General features: G+C 40.1%; 1 protein-coding gene across 1 annotated transcript; it reads left to right on the top strand.

Annotated features, from left to right (window-relative positions):
* The first annotated feature begins 7,807 nt into the window (after positions 1-7,807).
* Positions 7,808-14,127, top strand: RGS13 (regulator of G protein signaling 13). Its single transcript, XM_062581654.1, has 4 exons — positions 7,808-7,872; positions 10,376-10,437; positions 11,447-11,613; positions 13,930-14,127. Exons 1-4 carry the CDS (start codon positions 7,808-7,810, stop codon positions 14,125-14,127), a joined length of 492 nt encoding a protein of 163 aa, XP_062437638.1.
* Positions 14,128-21,398: the final 7,271 nt, after the last annotated feature.

Here is a 21,398-nt window from a genome sequence, read left to right as displayed (position 1 = left end):
CTCTTTGAACAGCTTAAGCAAGCCCAAGCCTAAAGCACTTGGCTAGACTATGGTGACAGCTTTTACATGGCTCCCTTTCACTGATAAAGTTAAAAATAGTTCAGATGAAAAATGAAATGCAGAAATATAAACCTTTCAGCATCACTCTAGGCTTGCTTGCAGATACAGAGCAGATCAGCAACACTTTTCTCCAAAGTTTATCGTACAGTCAATGTACTAAAGGGACAGTACAACTGCCCTACAAACTTTAACCCTCTGAAAATGAGAGTCATGAGGGTTTTTTCAAGTTACTGTGGTTGGAAAGCTTCTGCAACTAGAAGACAACCTTTAAAAATAAACTAAACATCCTTTATGTAGTAGTAGTAACTCAAAAACCCATGAGTTTCATACCAGTTATGGAAAAAGTTTGTACTACATTTATTGTAGCAAATGGGCTGTCAGTTATGAAGGTCAATCAGACAGCTTTACAGATGCAGAAAAGAGGCCTTATATTCAACAGAGTTCGGAGCTTAAGCAAGACAACGAGCTTGTCTGCATCAGGCTGAGGAACACGCACACACACGGTCTTCAAAGGCCAAAGCCAAACTAGGAATTGCGTGTGCCGGAACAAACAGCCGGGAGGCAGGAGGCCCTGCACGAACACGGACGAGTATCCTGGCCAACGTGGACCAAGCAGTAATCAATAGTTGGCACTAAAGCAGTCGCACAGAATCCTCACGCAGGACTTCCACGAGTCGCCCCGCGTACTGCTGAGCTCCTGCTCAGGGGTACTTTTCAGGTTCTGTGAGAACCAAGAGCGCACAGCACTTCTCACCCAAACCACAGCACCCAACAGACTGAATGGGAAGGTTGAAAGTTCAAGTACAAACTAGTCCAAGCTTCCAGTCACGTGATTTCCTTTTTCTGCCTCGAGCGTCGAGGCTCACGATTTCACGGCTTTTAGGAGGAAAGGTGGAAGACAAAGGTCATAGCATGCATCTGAGGCAAGACGTGCTGTCAAACTGCAGTTTAAGCACTAAACAGTTGGCGGACACATCTTGCATAAGCTTGCAGAGATCAGCAGCTAACTGACTAATCCTAGAGCAAAAAAACCTGAAGAAACCATAAATATAGAAAATAGTAGAACTCTTGAAGTCAAGAAGCATTAGTAAGCCGTGCCTACTTCTACTTAGCAGCAGAAGCCACTGCATCATCTGCACAGCTGCAGTTACTTGGCCATGGTGCCCCACAGTGAGGACCTGAACCTATTCCGTGAATGCTGTTGCCTGATGCCCTGTGGGAACAGCTTTTTGCTGCACGTGGAACCTAACTTTTCTTGAAGTTATTTTTAATCGTGTAGCAACAAAGTTACTAATAGAACCTGGTCAAAGCCACTCAGTAAGATGCAAGAAAAAAAAGGGCTGTTCTCTTGAAACCTCAAGGGCTCTACAAAGTAAAAACCAAAAGCTTTGATCTATTATTTATGTACTGTGCCCACTCAAAGAGCACTGACAATGAGCAGTGCTTAGTTCAAGGTATCCACCTTCTGCTCTCCCTGAACCTTAGCAAGGGCCTCAATGTTTTGCCTATTTTTTTCTTGGGATATGTCTTAGATTTCAAGGCACATCCTCAGCACTCCTATTTGCATGCCCCTAAAAGACATGGCATGAGGAATGTGAGCACCAGGCAAAACCCAGCAAGCAGCCTTCCTACATTCATGAAAGCCAGCCTGAGGGTGTATGGCAAGAGAAAGAGGAGGCTGGGTAGCTGTGGGCAAGCAAGGGAGCATGTGGGTAGATGGAAAGAATGGGTATCAATACTGAGAGAATGAGAGAGACAGGACTAAATTCACTAGTGTGAAACAGATGTAGGTGGGTGAGATGTTTATTGAGCAGAAGAGCATTAAAATGCTCTGTATTTTGTGTTTCTACACAATAGGAAAGAGTGAATATAAGAGCAAGAGGAAAAAATAGAGAGAAGGCATGAGAATTAAAAATGATACTACTAGCTAAGTGAAAATAAAAAGGAACAGAAAAGGAAATAGTAAGATATGAACAAGAGAGGCTGACAAAGTACATTTGTTCTAATGCCAAGTAGCTGCAGAAGCAAAAACTAATACTGACAATAAACATATAGTAGTTTTTTGCATATCAGGTAAGTCTTGAAGACAGCCTTGCTGTATTTCTCATGTAAGGTCATATTTGTCAGATATTTAAAAATGGCTCTGAGAACCAGGAGGAGGAGGAGGACAGTACAAACTGATATGATCCAGGGTATAACTCATCTTCCATGAAGCCTTAGGGGATTCAAAAGAGAACAGTTGTTGGAATCTGTGAGCATTATCTTGGCTGAGAAGAAATATTTGCTCTGACCAAGCTGGTCAACATATGTTGTCCTAGCCACTTTGCAACTGAGAGTTCAATCCCCGAAGAGAAAAAAAAGAAGTGCCAGAAAACCCTGATGAATTTAGCAACTCTGACATGATATAGCCATTTTCTCGCCCGTTGCTTTGGTTCTTCCGCTTTTCGCATTCCCTCATTACTTTATATTTCTTTCTTAGAAGTGTATACAGTTCAACTACTCAACCAAAAAAGCAACAGTTGGTTCTTTCTCATCATATACCCATGCAGCACTGGACACAGCCTGCAACCATACACATGCAACATAGAAGAAAGGATTCAAAGACGACAGACCATATCAAAAGCCTATTCAGCATAGGCTTCAGTTATCTACCAGTCTCTAGCTCACCTAAGAGACAAGACCCTTTCAGGTTAGAGGAGACCATTCATTACAGTGAAACTGTAAAGAGCTTTCCTAGAGCCTGCTGAGACCCAGATCTGCTCTGCAGAGACCCAGTTTGAAGTGATGCTCGCAGAAAACATTCTACCTGCTTCAGGGCGACACCAGGTGACATCTAGTGGAAAACTCATGTAATAAAAGGAAGAACATCATTTAGGCTCAGTCACATAATTTTTCATCGAAAAAGTGCTGCTGGTTAATCAACAAACCTCCCCGGCCTGTTAAGTATTCTGGCAAGGGAAGTAGAAAAAGCAATGTTCTGGGTATCAAGCTAAGAAAGAAGTGAAATAGAAGAAACAAACTGTAAAAACATGTTTGCAGTGGGCTTTCATGGAGTAGCACCATGAATAGCAGCAGTCCTGTCAATAGTGCAGAGATAGACTCTCCACACAGGTTGCAAGACCCACCGGTGGCAGGCAAATATCCGCAGTGCCCAAGACTCCCTGTGCCTCGGAGGGCTTGCGCCTGCAGAGACCCACTGCGTTTCCCAGGGCACTTTAGAGCATGCTCAAATTGAGGGATACAGTGATACAACGAGACTGCAAACCTAAACCGGCCACAAGTCCTGCATTTCTGATTCTTCCCATTGTACAAGCCAAAATTAGGTGCGCACAAGTATTTTTTCCAGTTTAATAGTTAAAAAAAGGAGCTTATTTCAGCTTTAAACAAAGTTGCAATTTAATATCTGTAACATAAAAAAGAACACATTGAACAAAGTCATTGATTACTGAAGAATCATACTCAGTTGCTGCACAATTTAGAGATCTCACATATGATGTCCTAGTGATGAACACTAGCAGATAATAGGAAAAAACCTGAACAGCTCATTAGCATTTAACACATATTGGCATTAAAAGAAAATTCATCTAAGGATTTCTTGCATAATAAGCTTCTTTTGCAAAAAGAACTTGCATATAGACATACATATGTACATATATTCACAAAGTTTTTAGAATGAGCAAGCATGCATGCAAGTGAATCAAGTACTGGTTTAAATCACTAGCTGAAAGTAAGAAACAGAACTGACATTTTCCTTTTCGTAATTTTCAAAGTCACAGTATCAGCAACATTTATTTATAGGGCTTTTGTCTGTCTTATTTTTTTTTAATAATTACACAGGTAAGAGTCTATATATCCATCATTAGCTTATTAAATTCAGGCCAAAGTTACTCCCTACCACATGCTTTGAGTACATAACTGAATACGCAGCTCAGAAGTATTTTTATGAGGAGACATATGAGAAAGTTGGATCATCTCACTGTCATGATTATTTACCCAAATAATGTCAGGTTGCATTACACAGGTATTTGCACCTGCTCATTCTATCGTAAAAATGAAGAAAAACACAAGCCAAAAAACTATTAGGATATGAACAATATAAAGCAGAAAGAAATACCAGCTTACGGAAAAGAGACTGTTGTGAGATTTGTTCCTCACTTCCGTGAGCACGTGCTAAGTCCCTCCATGAGCTCCTTGCAGGTGAGCTCTCATGCCAACCTGCCTCTGCTACAGGCTGACCAGGTTTGGCTGCAGGCACCCATCACGCAGTCTCTCAAGGAGAATATTTACTATTAGAAAAATACCCATGTATGTTCTCCTACACTAGGCCTGTACATCAGTAGAGTGAGACTCAATAAAATAAATTTGAGTATACAGTATTATTGCAGTTTCAAACTTAAATTCTTACTGAGGTCATGTTTTGCCTAGGAACTGTTGTAAGGGAAAGACAGACTAGTCAGAGCAGAGAGAAGATCCAAAGAGCAATTGCACATGGTTTTGCTGGCCTGTCCGATAGAGCCAACCCTTCCCTCCTGACGCTGCCCATCGAGCACAGACATGGGCAAAAATCCCTAGAGATCCCAACTCTCAAGTGTCCCAGAAAGGACAGGCAAGCCCTCTAGAAAGCTTTTTCTTTTATTATTATTTTTTAAAAAACATCCCCACAATGATTCTGGTTTGTTTTTATTTGAAGCTGCCTAACTAGAGAGGAACAAATGAACTGTGAATAACCCGAGTCCTAATCTAAAACAAAGTCACAACCTGAGCAACAGCTATGAGAAAAGGGACAAAGGACCCCAGACAAGTTTAAAGAAAGTCTCACTTCTAACATAGCTCAGACAGCACGCAATGCAAAGTTAACCAGCTATAAACACCCCACACTAACTGCCAAGAGCAGAAACTAAAGGTTTTCCCATACCAGTCAAAATTATCTGCTTCACGATGCTGCTTGTAAGAGGACCAAACTATTGCGTCTAATGGGAGAATACTTGTACCGTTCATTTCAAACATGGACTTTAGATTTAATATTAGCAACTTTGATAAAGGGATGGAAATTATTAGTCACAGAGCTTGGACAATACATGCAAGATTCCAGTAAAGTAAAACAGAGCTTCATTTCATTACAGCTGATCAGGAGAGATGTCAAGATAATTTCAGAGCAAACACAGCCACTATCAGCACTGCATCAGAGTCCAACTGAACTTCTGTTAAAAACCACAGACACTGTTTGCATATGGTATGTATAATAATGAAGTCAGGCACCAGCATGAACAGTGTAGACACAGTCAAAGGGTAGTAAGACCTTCTGTATTAAAGGAAAATAATGAAGAAAAAAACAGGTCAAGGAATTTGGAAGCTTGTCCCAGCAAATGCAACTGCTAAATGAAACATTAGCTACGGGTGTCCATCCAAGAAGAGGTTCTGTAAGTATGAGGTCTTATACTTCAAACTATTAACCAAAAAAGCATAGCATAGGCAAGGAAACCCCCCTTTTCCACTTGATACACAAAGTTGTCTCAGAATAGCAGAGGCATTCATTTTAGAAATGTTTTTGATGTATGAACAAGTTCATCCCTATTTACATGTGAATATTTTGTGTAATATTCTTAGCAACAACTGAACAGAGATTACAGAAGGCAACTAAGTAGATCTTATATATAGTTGTTTCTTTCTGAAGACTCCACTGAAACCAACATTATGTATTAAAAACAGTGAGATTAGTCAGTTTACAGATTACAGCATAGCAAAAATGCTGAAAACTAAGATGTATGTTACAGTATGCTTTGGTAGATCAAAGAACAAGATCTATTTTCAGTTTTCAGTATTTTCCAATATAAAAATGAGAATTAAGACATCATTTTTAGATCAGTACTGCTTATATCTTTTATAGAAATAAATAATTTCAGGTCTTAGATTTATTATCAGACATGTAATTCATCCTCTGAAAGTGCTGTAACCATATGACTTTCCTTCTGGTTACACAAGCTGCAGAAAGTGTAGATCTTATGTTAAAAAGCTTGTGGCCTTATTGTGATAAAACCTTATAAACAGCTAGCAAAATGGTTATTACATATATTATTTGTACGTGACAGGTGAAAACAGCTCCTGTGGCCCAGCTGGCTGAACTCAGCAAAGCTGCACTAAACAATTTGGATGGTTACATGCTACGGTTTACAACAGGGGATCTGGCCCTAACACAGGCAAAGTCACAGACAGCACTCAGGAATTTGAGCCTACTAAAAAAAAATGGCATAAAGCTACAGCTTCCTCTCTGCAATTTATGCAGTATCCCTGTCTTACTGTAGAAATAATGCCATTGCTAGCAGCAACGATCGACTTCTCACTAAAGAACCTGAAATTTCTTCTCTCAACCGTAGCAGTCTAAGGAAACACCAAAAAACATACAGCATTCCCAAGCTTTTATGCATGGCAAATATACTTACTCAACAAGGCATGGGGCACAGTATTTATTTTAATTAAAAAGGTTCCTCAGAACTATAACATCTCCTTACGCAATGTGGCTTTTCATCTAGCGACCACCTGGAGAAGAATTATTGATTGATGCTTTGAGTTCAGATAGGAATAGCTTAATTGGATTATTTAGTATTGCTTCATCTAATACTTCTTGATCATTCTTGCACAACAGTTTAGCTATATCAGCCACTTTAGGTTTCAAAATAAGCAAAAATTTGTATTTTGTTTGTATTTTGGTGAATAGTAGACCATGACTGTGATGTGAAAACATCCAAGTTGGAGGGCATTGGGTACTCTAATCATATGCCAAAATTTAAAGGCATAACTTGATTCCTGCCCTGCAGGAAAACTGTTGGGCAAGGTTCACAAATAATGTAAAGCTGGATATAGGTGTCAGAAGAGCAAAGAAAGGAACAGCAAGGTAAACGCAATCATTTCCCAGGTCCCAAATACCCCGCTGGAAGATACAGCCTTGTGCTGCATTTGGTTAGGTGTTTCAGCTGGCTGGAAAATCTGGTTGTGTGAGCAGTACGTGCCAGCAAACCCTCAACTGAAAGAAACCGAGTTTAAGTAATTAGTGTGGAAGACAACTTGATTTTTGGCAGGTCTATACAAACTCACTCAGTGTCCCACACAAGCTTAGTAAAGAATTTGGCATCTCTTGAAAGCCAAAGGAGAGTAAACAGACATAGTTCAGCTCACAACTCTGCTCCCCTGACATTTTTTAAAAAGGAAAAACTTAGCTACCTCATCCCTAAGAAAAACAGCACCATTTCTTGAAGTTATTATCTGTATATGAAAGTTAAAGATTTCATTTTTTATTGATATTAACTAGGTGATATTCAACCAACAAAGCTCTCTCAGATATGAAGTCGTTCAGAGTTGTTCATTTCATACCAACTGTGATCCCTGACCTGAGGCTTCCTCAATTTCCAGGGAAGAGATTCCTGTTTTTTGTCTGCTTTGGGTCAAACTCAAGAATTTAAGTCTTCTTTCATAAGTGGGGAAAGAAAGAGGGAGAATTAGCTTTTCTATTCCCCCCCCCCCCAAGAGATATCCATCAGGTTGCTTGATATTTTATTAAGTCAAAGCTCCACAATGCAAAAAATGTATTTTGGTCTAATGCTTCAGCCATGATTCATGAAGACAGATGTATAAAATAAAAACACTGTTAGAACTGGTAGCATTGCTATAAGGAGACTGAACTATAAGCAAAACATAAGGTAGCAAAACTGAGCGTAGCAGGTTTAAATCTCATTTTTCCATGTTTAGGAGAATGAGTCTAAATACCTGCTGGCTTTGCAAGCTTTTCAGAGCAGAGAAAAACAGGATCACTACCAAGTAAGTAATGGCAAATACTCTTGTATTCTGCAACATGTACAGCTGTCTGAATAGGAGAGAAAAGGAAAAGATCACAAACTTCACAGTGCAAGTTTCCTGCTCAGGCTTAATATCGTGCACAGTACGTAGCATCTTCACAGCTGCCCCGAGTGACTGCCTTTAACAGAGCCAGTTACTTTAAGGGAGCACAAGTAGCACACTGGTAAATGCTGAATACGTGCGTGGGTCCCACGTAGGTAGCTGTGCCCCGGGGCAGGTGAGAGATGGGGCTCAGTGTCTCCTGCAAGCCCAGGAATAGTCAGGACTTCAGCCAGGGTGCAGTGCCAGGGTGCCTGGAAAGCCCCTATCCAACACATCAGAGAACTGGGCATCGGATCACGTACTGTATCGATTTATTGACTGCAGAAGAAATGTCTTCTGCAGCGAGCACTGAGGTGCGCCTGAGGCGTCCCGAGGCTGCTGCCTGGGTGAGGTTAGGTGAGAAGCTGAGGCAGCATTGCCCGCGGTGCCTTCCGGGGAGGCTCCTCCACCACGCAGCACCGGCTCAGCCCCAGGGAAACCGGTGCAACCCGGCCAGGGAAGCCCCTCGCGCTGGGGAGGGTGCGGTAAGGGAACTCCCACGAGGTGTTTCAGTAGCATTTTCTAGTTTCAATTTTTGAGTTCTGGGTATTGAGCTTCATTTTTTTTTTTTTTTAAGAGATGTTCAAATTTTTCAATGTAAAGAATATTCACCAGTAAATTCTATCATGTAGTACATCAGTGCACATCAGTGCAGCAAAAAGATTACAGCCAGGACAGCAAATAAACGAGCAGTATTAATACAGGTCCTAGTAACCCATGCTCACATTTTCCGAGTTTAAAAGGAAGGAAAAAAAGAAGAGTAAGAAGGTTTTCCCCCAGTGTCAGCTGCCCCATCAGGCAGTGTTCTTTCTGCTTCACAGATCGATGCTAAAGACAAATAATCAGAAACGGTAATAACGCGCACTGCTGCTGATGCTCAGCAAGACAGACCAGATCAGCACTTACTCTATACAGAGTAGCGTTGCTGACAGGGGTAAAAAGTTACCTGCGTCAGTAACAGCCAGTATGACTCAGAAGCAGCTCTTAAAAAGGGGGGAAAAAAAGAGACTAAGATTCTCACTTCCAATAACCACACGATTCATGAGTTTACAAAAAGAGAAGGCCAATAATGCATGAGAAAAAACATCTTTTGACAAGACACAGGCATGTATTAGCAAGAGTTAGAGAGCTAACACCACAATTCGTATGCGGTGACGTTCCCATGACACTGCATTTTTCTGATGAGGATATCAGACCGATCAGGTGAGCCTGATAGAATTCTCTTCCTTTCTCTGAAAAAAAAAACATCAGCTTGATAAATAAAAGGGTGATCACCAGTTAAAAAGGCTGCAGATCTACTGATGGCTGTTGTGCAGGTAACACCTGTGAAGCATCGCACAGCACTCACACCAAAGCCAATTTTACTCTTAAGTTGCATATATACACTTATATCTGAGCTTTGCAATATTGAGTAGCTGCTGCTAAGATCAGCAGCTCACGTGACAGGCTGTGCCCGGGGAGAAGAGCCATCTCCTCCCAGGTCTGCCCGGCACGCCGCTGAGCGCGCCTGCCGGAATACATTCCCCGGGTTTTCTACTGACAGAAGCATTTTTAAGTTACCAGAACTTAAGTCCTGCAAAGCTCAGGAAAAATATCACCTAGTGTAAATGGAGCCATGGTAATTTACATTCACTTGCAGTTTGGCCACCAAGTATTTATTTTTCATTAAATTGTTTAGTCTCTCACCTCACTGCTTTCATACTCTTTCCCAGAATCAGCCAAGAGACTCCTACAATCTTGTGAAATTATCGCTTGAGAATAACAAACAAAAAAAAATCGTCTTCAGGCACCTCCAAGAGCTATGCCTGGATTAGTAACTGTGTAATGCTCAGCTATAAACAACTGGAGATAGAATGGATAATATGTCCCCGTACGGCTGAGACTGTATTAACCTTTCGTTATTTGTCTTCCCTTGAGAGCTCCAGATCTCAGCTGATAAGTCAGCTGGCAACTTGGACCGTAAAGGCCCATAAACATTACAAGACGATCTGGAGCCCACAAAGACTCTGCTACTAAATACAAACCTAATCCTCAACATTTCATTAATAAACTATTTGATTCCTGTCCCAGAGTAGTTAGTCTAGAAAATTAATGTTTTCCTTTCGCTTATCCAAATAAGCATATGCCATTTCCCCAGGAATTACATGGAAGTATCTTGAGATGGAACTGAAAAACGTTTAGGAGAGTGAAGAGAATACTTTCTTCAGCATAGTTAGCACAGGACGCAAGACATGCAGAAAAGCCTTTTAAATGCAAAATTCATGTATATCACATTTAAATTAGGGGACAGATTTTCAATTCAAAATTTCAATTTGTATAGCGGGCTTTAGCCATAGCAAGCTATTCCTCCTAATGCTGCAATAATCTCCTTTTTTTCCTAAAGGGTGTCTTTGGAGGAAGTTCTCCAGTGGTCTCAGTCCTTTGAAAAGCTGATAACGAGTAGATGTAAGTAACTGTTTTAACCCTAGTTGGATTTACTGGAGGGGGAAAGGAGGGGGGGAGTTTCCATAAACGAAGGTCAAGAAGTCCTAAGACAGGGTACGCACAAAACTGCATGTACAGCTACTGCAGAGCCACCTTCTTTGCGACACGCCTAAGAGGCGCTGCCGCCTGGCCCCCTGCTCAGGTCTGAGATTTATCCCGCATAGGTTTTACTCCAAAATTACGTCTTACAGTTGTAAGCACTGGTCATGCTCGACAAGCAACAGCACTGAGTGAAGCCTCATAAGTGTTCTCCTGGCTACGGACATTTTACCAGCTCTGTTATATAACTCTGTACAAAGCAGGTCAGATGCAATCATGACAAAAACAAAATAAAAAAAGCCCTCTTTACTAAGGTCCTGCTAATTGCTACCATCAAACCCTCTTACCAGGTGTTTCAGAGATATATCTTCATGTACAAAACTGCTTATTTATTGAAAAAAGCATTCTTTTAACTGCTTCACTTTATACAATTAGAGCAACGGGGGGAAAAAAAAAAAAAGCTTAGGAAGAAAGGGAAACTAGCCTGAAAAGGTTTATTTTAGTTTTATGCATATCATGATTACTTGGTACACATGATATGCATGAATGATACCTCCTATGCAAAGCTGGAGCTGGAATTTCAAAATAGTTATCAGTCCTTGGATATATTTGATAGTGTTTCTGCAGACCAGGAAGCACAAGGCTTCCCATGCTCTGCCTCTGCATAGTGAAATGGCACTGACATTGAAGGGAGCTCTGCACACCTAAAGAAATACATTCTTGAAGTCTAGGGCTCTGGATCAGTTCGAGCATTTAATTCCTCACTTTGCTATAATCTTTCTAATAACAATATTTATAGGTGTAAACAATATTTATAGGTGTAGAATGAAGCATTATACCGCCTTGTAAACATCCTTATTGCCTTCCAAGATCTCTAAAGGTAACGCGCACCCACACGGTACATAAAGTTTGACTTCTGAAATATTTACAGACGGTCCTATGATCTACAAGACCTACTTGGAGACAGAGCACAGTGATGAAAACATCAAGTTCTGGCTTGCTTGTGAAGCCTATAAGAAGATCACGTCTCAAAGGAAAAGGATTTTGGTGGCCAGGAAACTTTTTACAAATTACATTCAAGCCCAAGCTCCTAACGAGGTGAAATACCATAACATGAGCTGTTTGTTTCCTTACTAGAGGAGTCTGAAGTGTGATGCGGTTTACAAAATGCAATGACAGATGCTTGCACTCCTATATACAAGAGGGTACCAGAGACCTTTGCTGTCCATCCTCCCCACACCTTCTGCACCCAGAATTTTCATACTGCCTACATTTCTTTGTGGATAGGCAAACCTTACAGCCAAATCCACCAAGGATACAAGCGAAAGGCACAGATGTGTACAGAACCAAATTTTTGGATCTCCTCTTTCCAGGGTGTGATCCAGGGGCCACTGATCTCATTTCAGTAGAATTTGGGTTAGGCCATTTTTGCATGAATATGTTAGTCCACTCTTTGCGAAAGTAAAAAGAAACAAAGTCAAGTAAAAACCTTCAACCAAGTCCTGTCCCTTCAGAAATCTGGTCGAAAGGTTCCAAAAAACGTTAATCATTTTCTGCCTACAGCAGCACCGTGTTTAAGGGAAGACGACTGGATTGGTATGTGAAGTGTTCAATAGCAATTTTTTCCCCCCTGGAAAGTGGCTACACAAAAAAGCCCAAGTCGTTCTTGCTCAGCACGTCATGCTCTACAGCCTTGAATTATCTCTGCTTACTACTCTTTTGCTTTTACATCTGCATGCCCTGGCCTGTAACAACTTAAAAAAATCATCATAGATTTTCTGGTTTATGCAAAACCATAAAGCTATTAAGGATTCTCAAAACAATCTCCCTGTTGACACCGCGGGCAAGCCAAAAACAATCTAGCTTCATTCCCAGATGGTGTCTGAGAGCATTTTCAGCTTTAAACAATTAAAATACTCCTACTAATCTAAAACTTTAGGAAATTTGAAGGCTTCTTGCGGGGGGTTTAAATCACAATTTTAAAGGCAACACATTTTTGTGTCTTTTTTTGATTTCTTAATTTTAGCATATGCAAGCCATAAGAAACTCAGCAAGACACTCATTTTCAAGAGAGATGTCAGTATTGCCAACCACATACTCATTTATCAAAAGTAAAGCCTTAAATCAGGACAGCTAAAAATAAGCTGTGTGAATCCCCCACCCCAGCCCCGCTGATGTACTTGAACCTCATTATAAGCTTCCTCATTTCTAGATCTTAAGCACACACTGATTTCTTATTTCCTTGTCATTCGCTATTAACATAAAAACTAGATACCGTCCTAAAATGGTAGATGTTAACGAGGATTTTAATGCAGTTTATGTTTAAAGTTCAGCAGTATTTAAAAGCTGCAACTCAAATGACTCCTCTAGAATAGCACAGTAAAGACATCTGCACTAGCTCACACTGTTAGAGCTCTCCTTTTGACTCTAAAAAAAAACAAGTTCACAAAAGCAATGCAATTCATCCTGGGCTAACACCCCTGCATAAAGTTCCCATGTTATTTGGAAAATTTCCTATTACTAAACTTCTCTCTTACATGTCTGCAGAGCATCTACTTGTCTGGGACAAACCTTGAGTGCAACAGAAGAGCTCTAGGAATCAGGCCTTTGACAAATATATCTGATATAGAGACTATTATACCTTAATCCAGAGCCCATCATAATTTCAGCAAATTGGCTTTCACAGTACTGTGAACATCTGCTCATTTGAGTTCACTGGAAGTCAAGAATTATGCTTCATATTTAGGAAGTTAATCATAGCTCTAGGAACAATTTTTAGGGGGTAAAAAGTGGCTTGGATGTCATCAGCACCTTTCAGCTATTTCTTCTACAGAATATCCTCTAAAAATATATATATTTGAAGTAGCTACTGCAACTAGTCTATGCAACCTATGTCCTCAGGACTTCTTCCTCCAGAGTCGCATCCATGTTCCTATACTTCCTAGAAGCAGCAAGTCAGAAATACCTCCCTAGGGTTTGACAGCTAGGGCGTGACATCTGCATATGGCTCCAGCAGTAGCTGCTTCACCACTGTTTGGCCTCTTTTTGTTGCACGAGGCCTCATCAAACCAGCCTTTGCATGAAGGACACGGGGCAGACTGCAGCACCGGCAGCCGTTGTCACAAGCAATCAAGATTTTTGATTAGGTGCTGACTTTACAGTAGAAGGATTCAGAGGCATGAGCGTTAAACTGATTTCTATCTCACTTTATTTTTGGTGATGTCTAGCATACCTCCTCTCTACATCCCATATCACATAAAACACATCATAAAAATTGGTCCCGTAGGTTTACACACAGTTATATACACATGCTTACATAAAAGGTATTCAACACATTTCACCAAACTTCATTCTTCGGTGCCCTTCCTTTTTGTGTTTCCAATGCAACTTCAGTAATGTTATTTTATGTTTCAGATTAACATTGACAGTCCTGTGAGGAAAACGATTACCAGGAACCTTCAAGAACCGACAGAGTCCTGTTTTGATGAAGCACAGAGAATAATCTACATGCATATGGAAAGAGATTCTTACCCTCGATTCCTTGAATCAAAGTTCTATCAAAAACTCAAACACAGCCTTCAGACTAATAGCAATAATCCAACAATAAGTTAAAGAGAAAGATTTCTTCTGCCCTGCAAGAATTTCTAAAATTTAAAACAAACAGGAAAAAAAGAAGAATCAGGCAGTAGATGAGTATCAACCTGCTAAACTGTTATGTTGATGTTAGAATTGAGGAGGAACTATTGTCCCCTCTTTCCTTTCTCACATAGGAAGCTTTAACCACCACTATCACCCCCTCCCCCCAAAAAAAAAGAAGAGAAAAATCATGGAAAAAAATAATTAATTTCAAGAAGTTTTCATCAAAATGATAGTATGAAATTCTGCAGTCTTTTATTGAACTTCAACAGCTCTAGTAGTATATTTTCAATATTCTTAATTTGAAAGACCTGATACATAAAAGGGTGATACTACCAGGAAATAAGTGCTTATTTGGCTACTTATAACACATAAGAGAAGAAAAATCTGCATTGCTGCATTTCCTAAACTTGTTAATTTGAAAGAATATAGTGAAATCAAAGAAAGAACAATAGCCCAAGAGGAATTCAAGTTCCACCAGTTGCTTAACCTCAGTTTGTGAAGTACAGTGTTCATAGAGCGTAGAGCTGATTTCACATTGTGTTATGATGTGCCACATATGCTACAAAAGTACTTAATCTACAGTGCTATAATACTACACACCCCCCACTAGTGTTTCATGTTTATCTCCAGGGATAAAACTCATTAGTATTTCATGTCTCTCTTTCTAGATATGGACAGATGTATTCTTTAAGCATTCAAAAAACTAGATACAAGGAGAGCAGACGCTAGAGTATCATCCTATCTACAAACAAGTCTCTCCATCTTTCACTGTCATACACTAACTGCAAAGTAGGTTTGCTAATCTATTGATCTGGTATCAGCACACAGTTTATTTTTTCTTTTTGAATGAGATTCAATCTTCAAGTCTTGATTTGAGAGATTTCAGTTACAACAGTTACAACTTTTGGTGGACTTCAGCGTAGACCCTGAAGGCCATAGACAGTCAGGGGTGCATCCAGCCCCCAGTCTGCATTACTCCAAGGAATGAGGAGAGCAAGTTTCACAATCAAGTCACTGGTAGCAGCCGAGCAAGCCCTGATAGCATCACACTGATCCTCGAGGGTGACTGCACACAACAAAATGAAATATTTATTCAGATTAATTTATTTAAGGTTACTTCAATTGTGTTGCCAGTTCACTCTTTATAACAATTTAAGCTGTAACTCGCTGCCCAGCTAAAAGGGCTACATATGTGTATGTGTGTGTGTGTATATACACACACACACAACTTTATATATGTAAGCTTTGCATCTCTTGGGAAAAACTTAATCTTCCTATGGGAGACCCACACTATTTCATTAGACCACTTTTCACAGTAAGCTTTTACTCTCATGGAGAATCTTTTTTCTAACCTAAACATTTAACTCTTTGCTTTACAAGGCAAGCATGAAAACACAGGACAGTGCAGACAACGAAGAGACTGGGTTTTACTTTTGTAGCACCTGTCTTATGACAAGGCAAAACTACAGCTGTCTTGTAAGATGTTTCCCTTTACAGTATAATGAAATATTGAATATGAAAATATTGCTAGGGAGTAACTCATTCTCTCCCAAACAAATAATTGTTCAGACCCCCTGAGAAGTGGTATTATTGTGGTGCACAATACAAATTCCTTTTGGGAAGAGAGTCGTAGTGATTTATTGATGCCAGATAAGTGTGTTTATTAAGAGCTACTAAAAGCTTCCTAATGGCTTGGAAGTCTGAACCAAAGACGGGGGGGGGGTTGTTTTGATAGCATTCTTCTCTTACCTCCTGCATATTCCAACTATATATATATACACACATATATATATATATATACACCACACACATATGTATATATGTGTATATATATATATATATTAATATACTTTATTTTTCTGCTCTCAGCTGTTGTCAGAGGCAGTTTCTTGGGACAGATGAACTTTTGATCTGGCTTAGTATGGTTGTTCTGAAGTCTTGTTGCCCAGTTCCACTAAAAACATTGGTATTTGTATTCTATCAGTTGTGTAAGGCTCCAGGAACTCCTTATCTACTATTTTTATCAAGCACTCTTCCTGGAATTTATGCCTAAGTCTAAAGCGAGATACAAAGCAAGTGTGAGCCTAACCTAAGTTGTACAGAAGGCTTCAAGGGATTCTCAACCTTGTGAGAAAATAAATTGTTAACATAGGAGATAAACCTTCCCCTCTGAAGTGACCCTATAAACAAGAATTATCATACTAAGATGTGGACATTCAGCTCAAATAAATCCATTCAGAAGAAAAAACAGAAAACACACACACCACACTCCTCCGCAGGAAATCCAGGAATCCAGGCAGGGATAGTGCAGTCGCTGCTGCTGCCGCCAACTTTCATATTTGTACATTACACTGGACTTTGGTTTGACTGGCCTTGCAAGTGTCACAGCCTCAAAGGCAAAGAAACATGGTAGGAAATACTGAGAAGCAATAGGGAACGTGCTGATCATTTATCCAGGGCAAAATAAAAAGGTGCAGAGATTGCTCAGAGAAAGCACAGAGGAACCACAAACACAAGTTTTTATAGCATGAAGCGATATCAAAATAAACCCTAAGTCATGTGCTTAACACCCCTTACTGCTGCAGAGCTTATAAATTACATATTTACTGAGGACTTCCTCCTAGAAATGACTAAAAGGCTTTAAGCTGGGGTTGGGGGGAAGAGAAGTTCTTTTTCTCAAAATATATTTATTGTTAATTGGTAAATATATCCTCTTTATTTTCCTTCTGCATTACCACACACACAGGAACAACAAGGTATTTCAGCAGGTCACACGATCCATAATCACAGTAGCTAACAGCAGCAGGAGCAGCAAATCACTGCTCTTAACGTTCTCGTTAATAGCGCTTGAACGAGCCCAGATGCACTTTCCATTGACGGACAACATTAAAAGGTATTTGCTAACAGTAGCTTTTAGTGATTAATGTGAAGATAGATAAAAGGTTAAAATAGCTAACTATGTTAGCAGAATTCTCTTTCTTCTCACTTACTAATACTTTTATTCTTTAATAATAAAAATAAAGTTTAAAATCCTAACAATGGCAATTCTTCAAACACGTAACGTTTGGCAAGATAAAATTTACACCAATAAAATCTACTATATCGATTAACTGCTATCTGGCCTTGGGACTATTGGAACTCCTTAAAAAGGAAACAGAACAAGTAAACAAAAACTTCCTAGTGTAAAGAGCCGACAATTAGCCTTCATCATATTCATCCTTTAAATGTGAACTGCTTTGACCTACTTTCTTAATCACTAAGGGATGAAATCCATGCGGTATGGTGACACCACAGTTTTCCTGCGTTTCACATCCACTCTTGGTGTCTAGGTGATGATAAATGGAGAGTAACAAACGCAGATGGCACATCAAGTCTAAGAGACACCAGGTAAAAATCTGCAACTAGAGTCAGAACGAAATTGCAAGAATAGCATGTACTATTCTTCTCTATACAAATGACTTAAATGAATATATACAGAATCTTTGTAGTATAACCAAAATCCTTCACAGATTAAGTTATTTTCCCTCTCCTCAATTTTATCAATTATTTTTTACTTAATAAAAATGCTAGATATTTTGCTTTCAAATCCCAGGAAGTTAACAGTCTCACTATAGACTTAGTAATGAAGTAATATCCAGAACTTGGTACCATAGACAGCCGATTTAAATACAAGTAGAGATGTTTATCATTAATTGCAGGGCAGATGGGGATATTTAGGAACTTACATACTGAGAAGAAAGGGAAATGACTGTAGCATTTTCAGGTATTGCTAAGTATTCAGCACTGTCGCACTCACAGGTCTCTTTAGAAAGGGACGTTTGGTGTATGTTCACTAAACACACAGGAGAGCACATTGGATGAAGTCTTCTAAAATATATATATTTTGCTGCGCATGCCACATTAGACAGCTGGCTCACGTGGCTATGGATTGTAGTCTTTTCTGGTGGTACGATGCCAAAAATTCCAATGAATCCAAACTGAGCAAGTGCTGATGAAGATGAGTTATCACATTGCCCTCTGAACAACATTCAAAACACATACTGAAAGGATGTGAATCATACACATTTTAGGATCCACTGGAGACTAAATAAAACCTATGAATTTAGGCATCCCTTAGAGAAGTCTTGATCATCAAGAGTGTTTAAATCTGCTTAGCTTAGAATAAGACCATTTTGTTCTATGGCAAGCATTTATCAGCATTTTAAGACAGCATTCTAATAACTGTTTGTTTCCTTTAAAGATGCTCATGATTTTAAAATCTTGAGCTCTAATCTCTTAGAAAAGAAAAACTAAAAAAAAAAAAAAACCTATAATTAAAATAGCAGCCCCCAATCACAAGCTAGTTAGAGTACACAGGAGGTTATGAATCATTATTTTTCCCTCCCATATGCTAAAAAATAGGAGGAAACAAGTGCAGCATATTTTATAGAGAAATAATGTAAAACACATCAGCAGCAAGTTAAAAAGTGGGAAAGCACGTAGTATAGCACACATTCTCGTGGATACTATACTTCATAAATGTGCAGGGTCTGAGACAAGTGAAGTCTCATCACATCAGTAACAAGGTATGGGCCATTGTAGGCAGAACTGTGTAATTGGTAGGAGCATGGTAGTATCATATTAGGGATTCCAGATAGCATCATTTCATTGATTTTAATGCATGTCTATGTGCCCTTATAGAAATAGTGACATAGAACCAGAAATCGTTGAGTATAATGTAAACTGTCAGCACTAAGTACATATATATTCCGGTCTGACTCAGTCGTCTAAACACTACTACGTAACACGCAGTGTTATTTGAGATGCCCTCGGGGCACCTGAGAGGTCCTCTGGAGCAAGTGGAGGCCATCCAGAACGTCCTAGGGCATCTCGATGGCGCTGAGTCCACGCGTTCATGCAACCGAATCGAGTCAGCTTTCTCAACTATGTTAAAAGGCTTCAGGCTTGTAAACTTTCTCACCCATTATCACCTCTTAAGCCATTTGCTGAAAAGCTGTTCTATCCATAAATTTCTTTTTTCCTCTTAAATTGCTATCATAATTCATCTCACTGCAGCTGAGCAGGCTGATACAGAAATTTGTCTTGTACTTGGGAATTTACAGAACTAAGTACACCGGAAGTATCCAGGGCCTCAGCAGAGACATGTACCTCACAGGATGGGAAAACAGGGTAGGTCCACCCTGAGAAACCTGTGCAAGTGCGGGGTTTTAACTACGACAAGCCCCCACGGGTGGGCCACAGACCTCCTTCACAGTCCCAGCTCTGCAGTGCCGTGTCATCTCTCTGGACTTCAGCAGTGCATGCGGAGACCTGAGGATGAGGAAGGAACCAGAGGCTGTACAGCACAAGGCCAGAGCCTCACAGGGAGGCAGGAGATAGGGCTGCAGCTTCTCCTCCACGAGCCTGTTCCCCTATAGATCCTTTTTCCCTGGAAATCCATGCCTCAGTGAGAAGCAAGTCAGAACAAGTCAAAAAAACAGAAAGCACAGCAAGGAGTTCATACGAGCACTGCCTTCCTGCTCAGCTGCGGAGAGCGGGAGCCTTCACCGGGGTAGCGGGGTATGCTCTGCTGGGCTGGCCTGTGAGACCACAGCTGAAAGATTACATCTCACAAGCATCAGAAGTGCTTATAATCGGAGAAGAAAAATTGTCAGTACACTTGCCAAGTCCTGAAGGAAAGCAGTGTTCACTACTAACAGATTTAAGTTGTTACCTCTGCTTTGTGTTCTGGTTCGCCCATCTCGCTAGTCTCGGGTTGATGCATGTTCTGGGGAATTTTTGACTTATCACTAGGGCTATTGCTACGCAGAGCACCAGCCAAGGCAAATAACTTGCTCCCACACCTTTGTCTGTAAACGCAGATTCCAGTAATCACCTCAGTAACAACAACAGGTGAATAAACGAGATCTTTTTTCTTAGGAAATAGTTATACACATTTATTCCATTGGAGTTATTTCCTTCCTACTATGTCATGATCCCCTTTGACTTTCCTTGAGAAAATAAAAAGGTACAGAGCTAAATTTACATAAATATTCAAAGAACATTTGATTCTGACTTTTATAAAAGAAGTTTTTCATACATTTGTGATTACAAAGATAAGTGATTCATAACACATACTCTGGTAAGTTATTAACAAATGAGGCACATTTGTAACATTTCAACAGTGGGAACCATCAATATTTTCTATGAATTTCTCTTTACCAATGGACCAAGAAATACTCAGTTTCTAGCCTCATAATTCATAACCTTTGCAATTTATTAAAAAAGCAAAAGGCTCTTTGTACTCATAACTCCCTTAAGTCTTAGTTTTGCAGACTGCAGTATGTCAGATGTTTGCTGTGTTTCCCCCTCAATCCCCTTGGGGAGTTTTGTACAAGTACATTGTTCCTTCTTCAAATACATGCTAATACAAAAATTACTTGCTTAATCCCTTATCATCTTATTCACTCTCACTACTTTTCATTTTAGCACCAGTTTCACTGCCCTTTCTGCCAGTGGTCATCCTGCTTTCTTTATCTACCCCATTAGCTCTTCAGATTCCTTCCCTTCCTATTGCCCTCCCATTACTCCTTCCATTCAGTTTTTTTCCAAAACATTTAACTCATGTATTTAAGAATTTTTTTTCCTCAAGCAACCATTTTATAATGCAAGACTTCTACCCAGTAAATTTTACTAGTTCTGGATGAACATTTGTCACTTTACAGACCCACTGGATAAGTCCGTATCCTCTCAAGAGTGACCTGGAGGGTACTGTAAGATCTCTGCCAGCTCTGTACATGGTGAGCCTCTTGCTGTGGTTTCCAGCAGGATCTGAGTCTGTCTTCATGATCAGGTCAGACAACACATCTCAAAGCACCACTAACATTGACATACAACCAAGTCTTCCCAGATGCGTCTAAACAGCTTTCCTACAAGCCCCAAGGACAAACCATGGCAAAGTCAAACTTGACTTGCTTCTAGCAGCTCTCTGCTGCTCTGAAGGAGTACCTGGCCCATAAACTGAGTGGGTCTGTGGATTTACTCACAGGCCTACTCACCTGGATCTAAACCCAGGACTGAGGTCATGAAATCACAGATACCCCAGAACACAAACCCAGGAGCAGGTCTGCAGAGCAAGTTACAGTGGGGCTGTTCTTGTTAAACTTGTGTTGCTGCAGCACCGCATGGCAGTCACTTCCTAGCAACACAGCTAGTGCTAACCTAGGATGAACTTGCCCAGGGAGGATGATAGCCTCGACTGTCTT

The sequence above is a fragment of the Rhea pennata genome, chromosome 8 (assembly GCF_028389875.1).
Source record: "Rhea pennata isolate bPtePen1 chromosome 8, bPtePen1.pri, whole genome shotgun sequence".
In the NCBI taxonomy this organism is placed as follows: Eukaryota; Metazoa; Chordata; class Aves; order Rheiformes; family Rheidae; genus Rhea; species Rhea pennata.
Note: the sequence above shows the minus strand (reverse complement) of the source record. Positions and strands in the feature narration are given on the sequence as shown.

Coding starts and splice junctions, on each gene's coding strand:
- RGS13 (XM_062581654.1), top strand. CDS start 7,808: ATGAGTCTAAATACCTGCTGGCTTTGCAAGCTTTTCAGAGCAGAGAAA. Junction 7,873..10,375: donor AAAAACAGGATCACTACCAA/GTAAGTAATGGC, acceptor TTTTTCCTAAAG/GGTGTCTTTGGAGGAAGTTC. Junction 11,614..13,929: donor AAGCCCAAGCTCCTAACGAG/GTGAAATACCAT, acceptor TTTATGTTTCAG/ATTAACATTGACAGTCCTGT.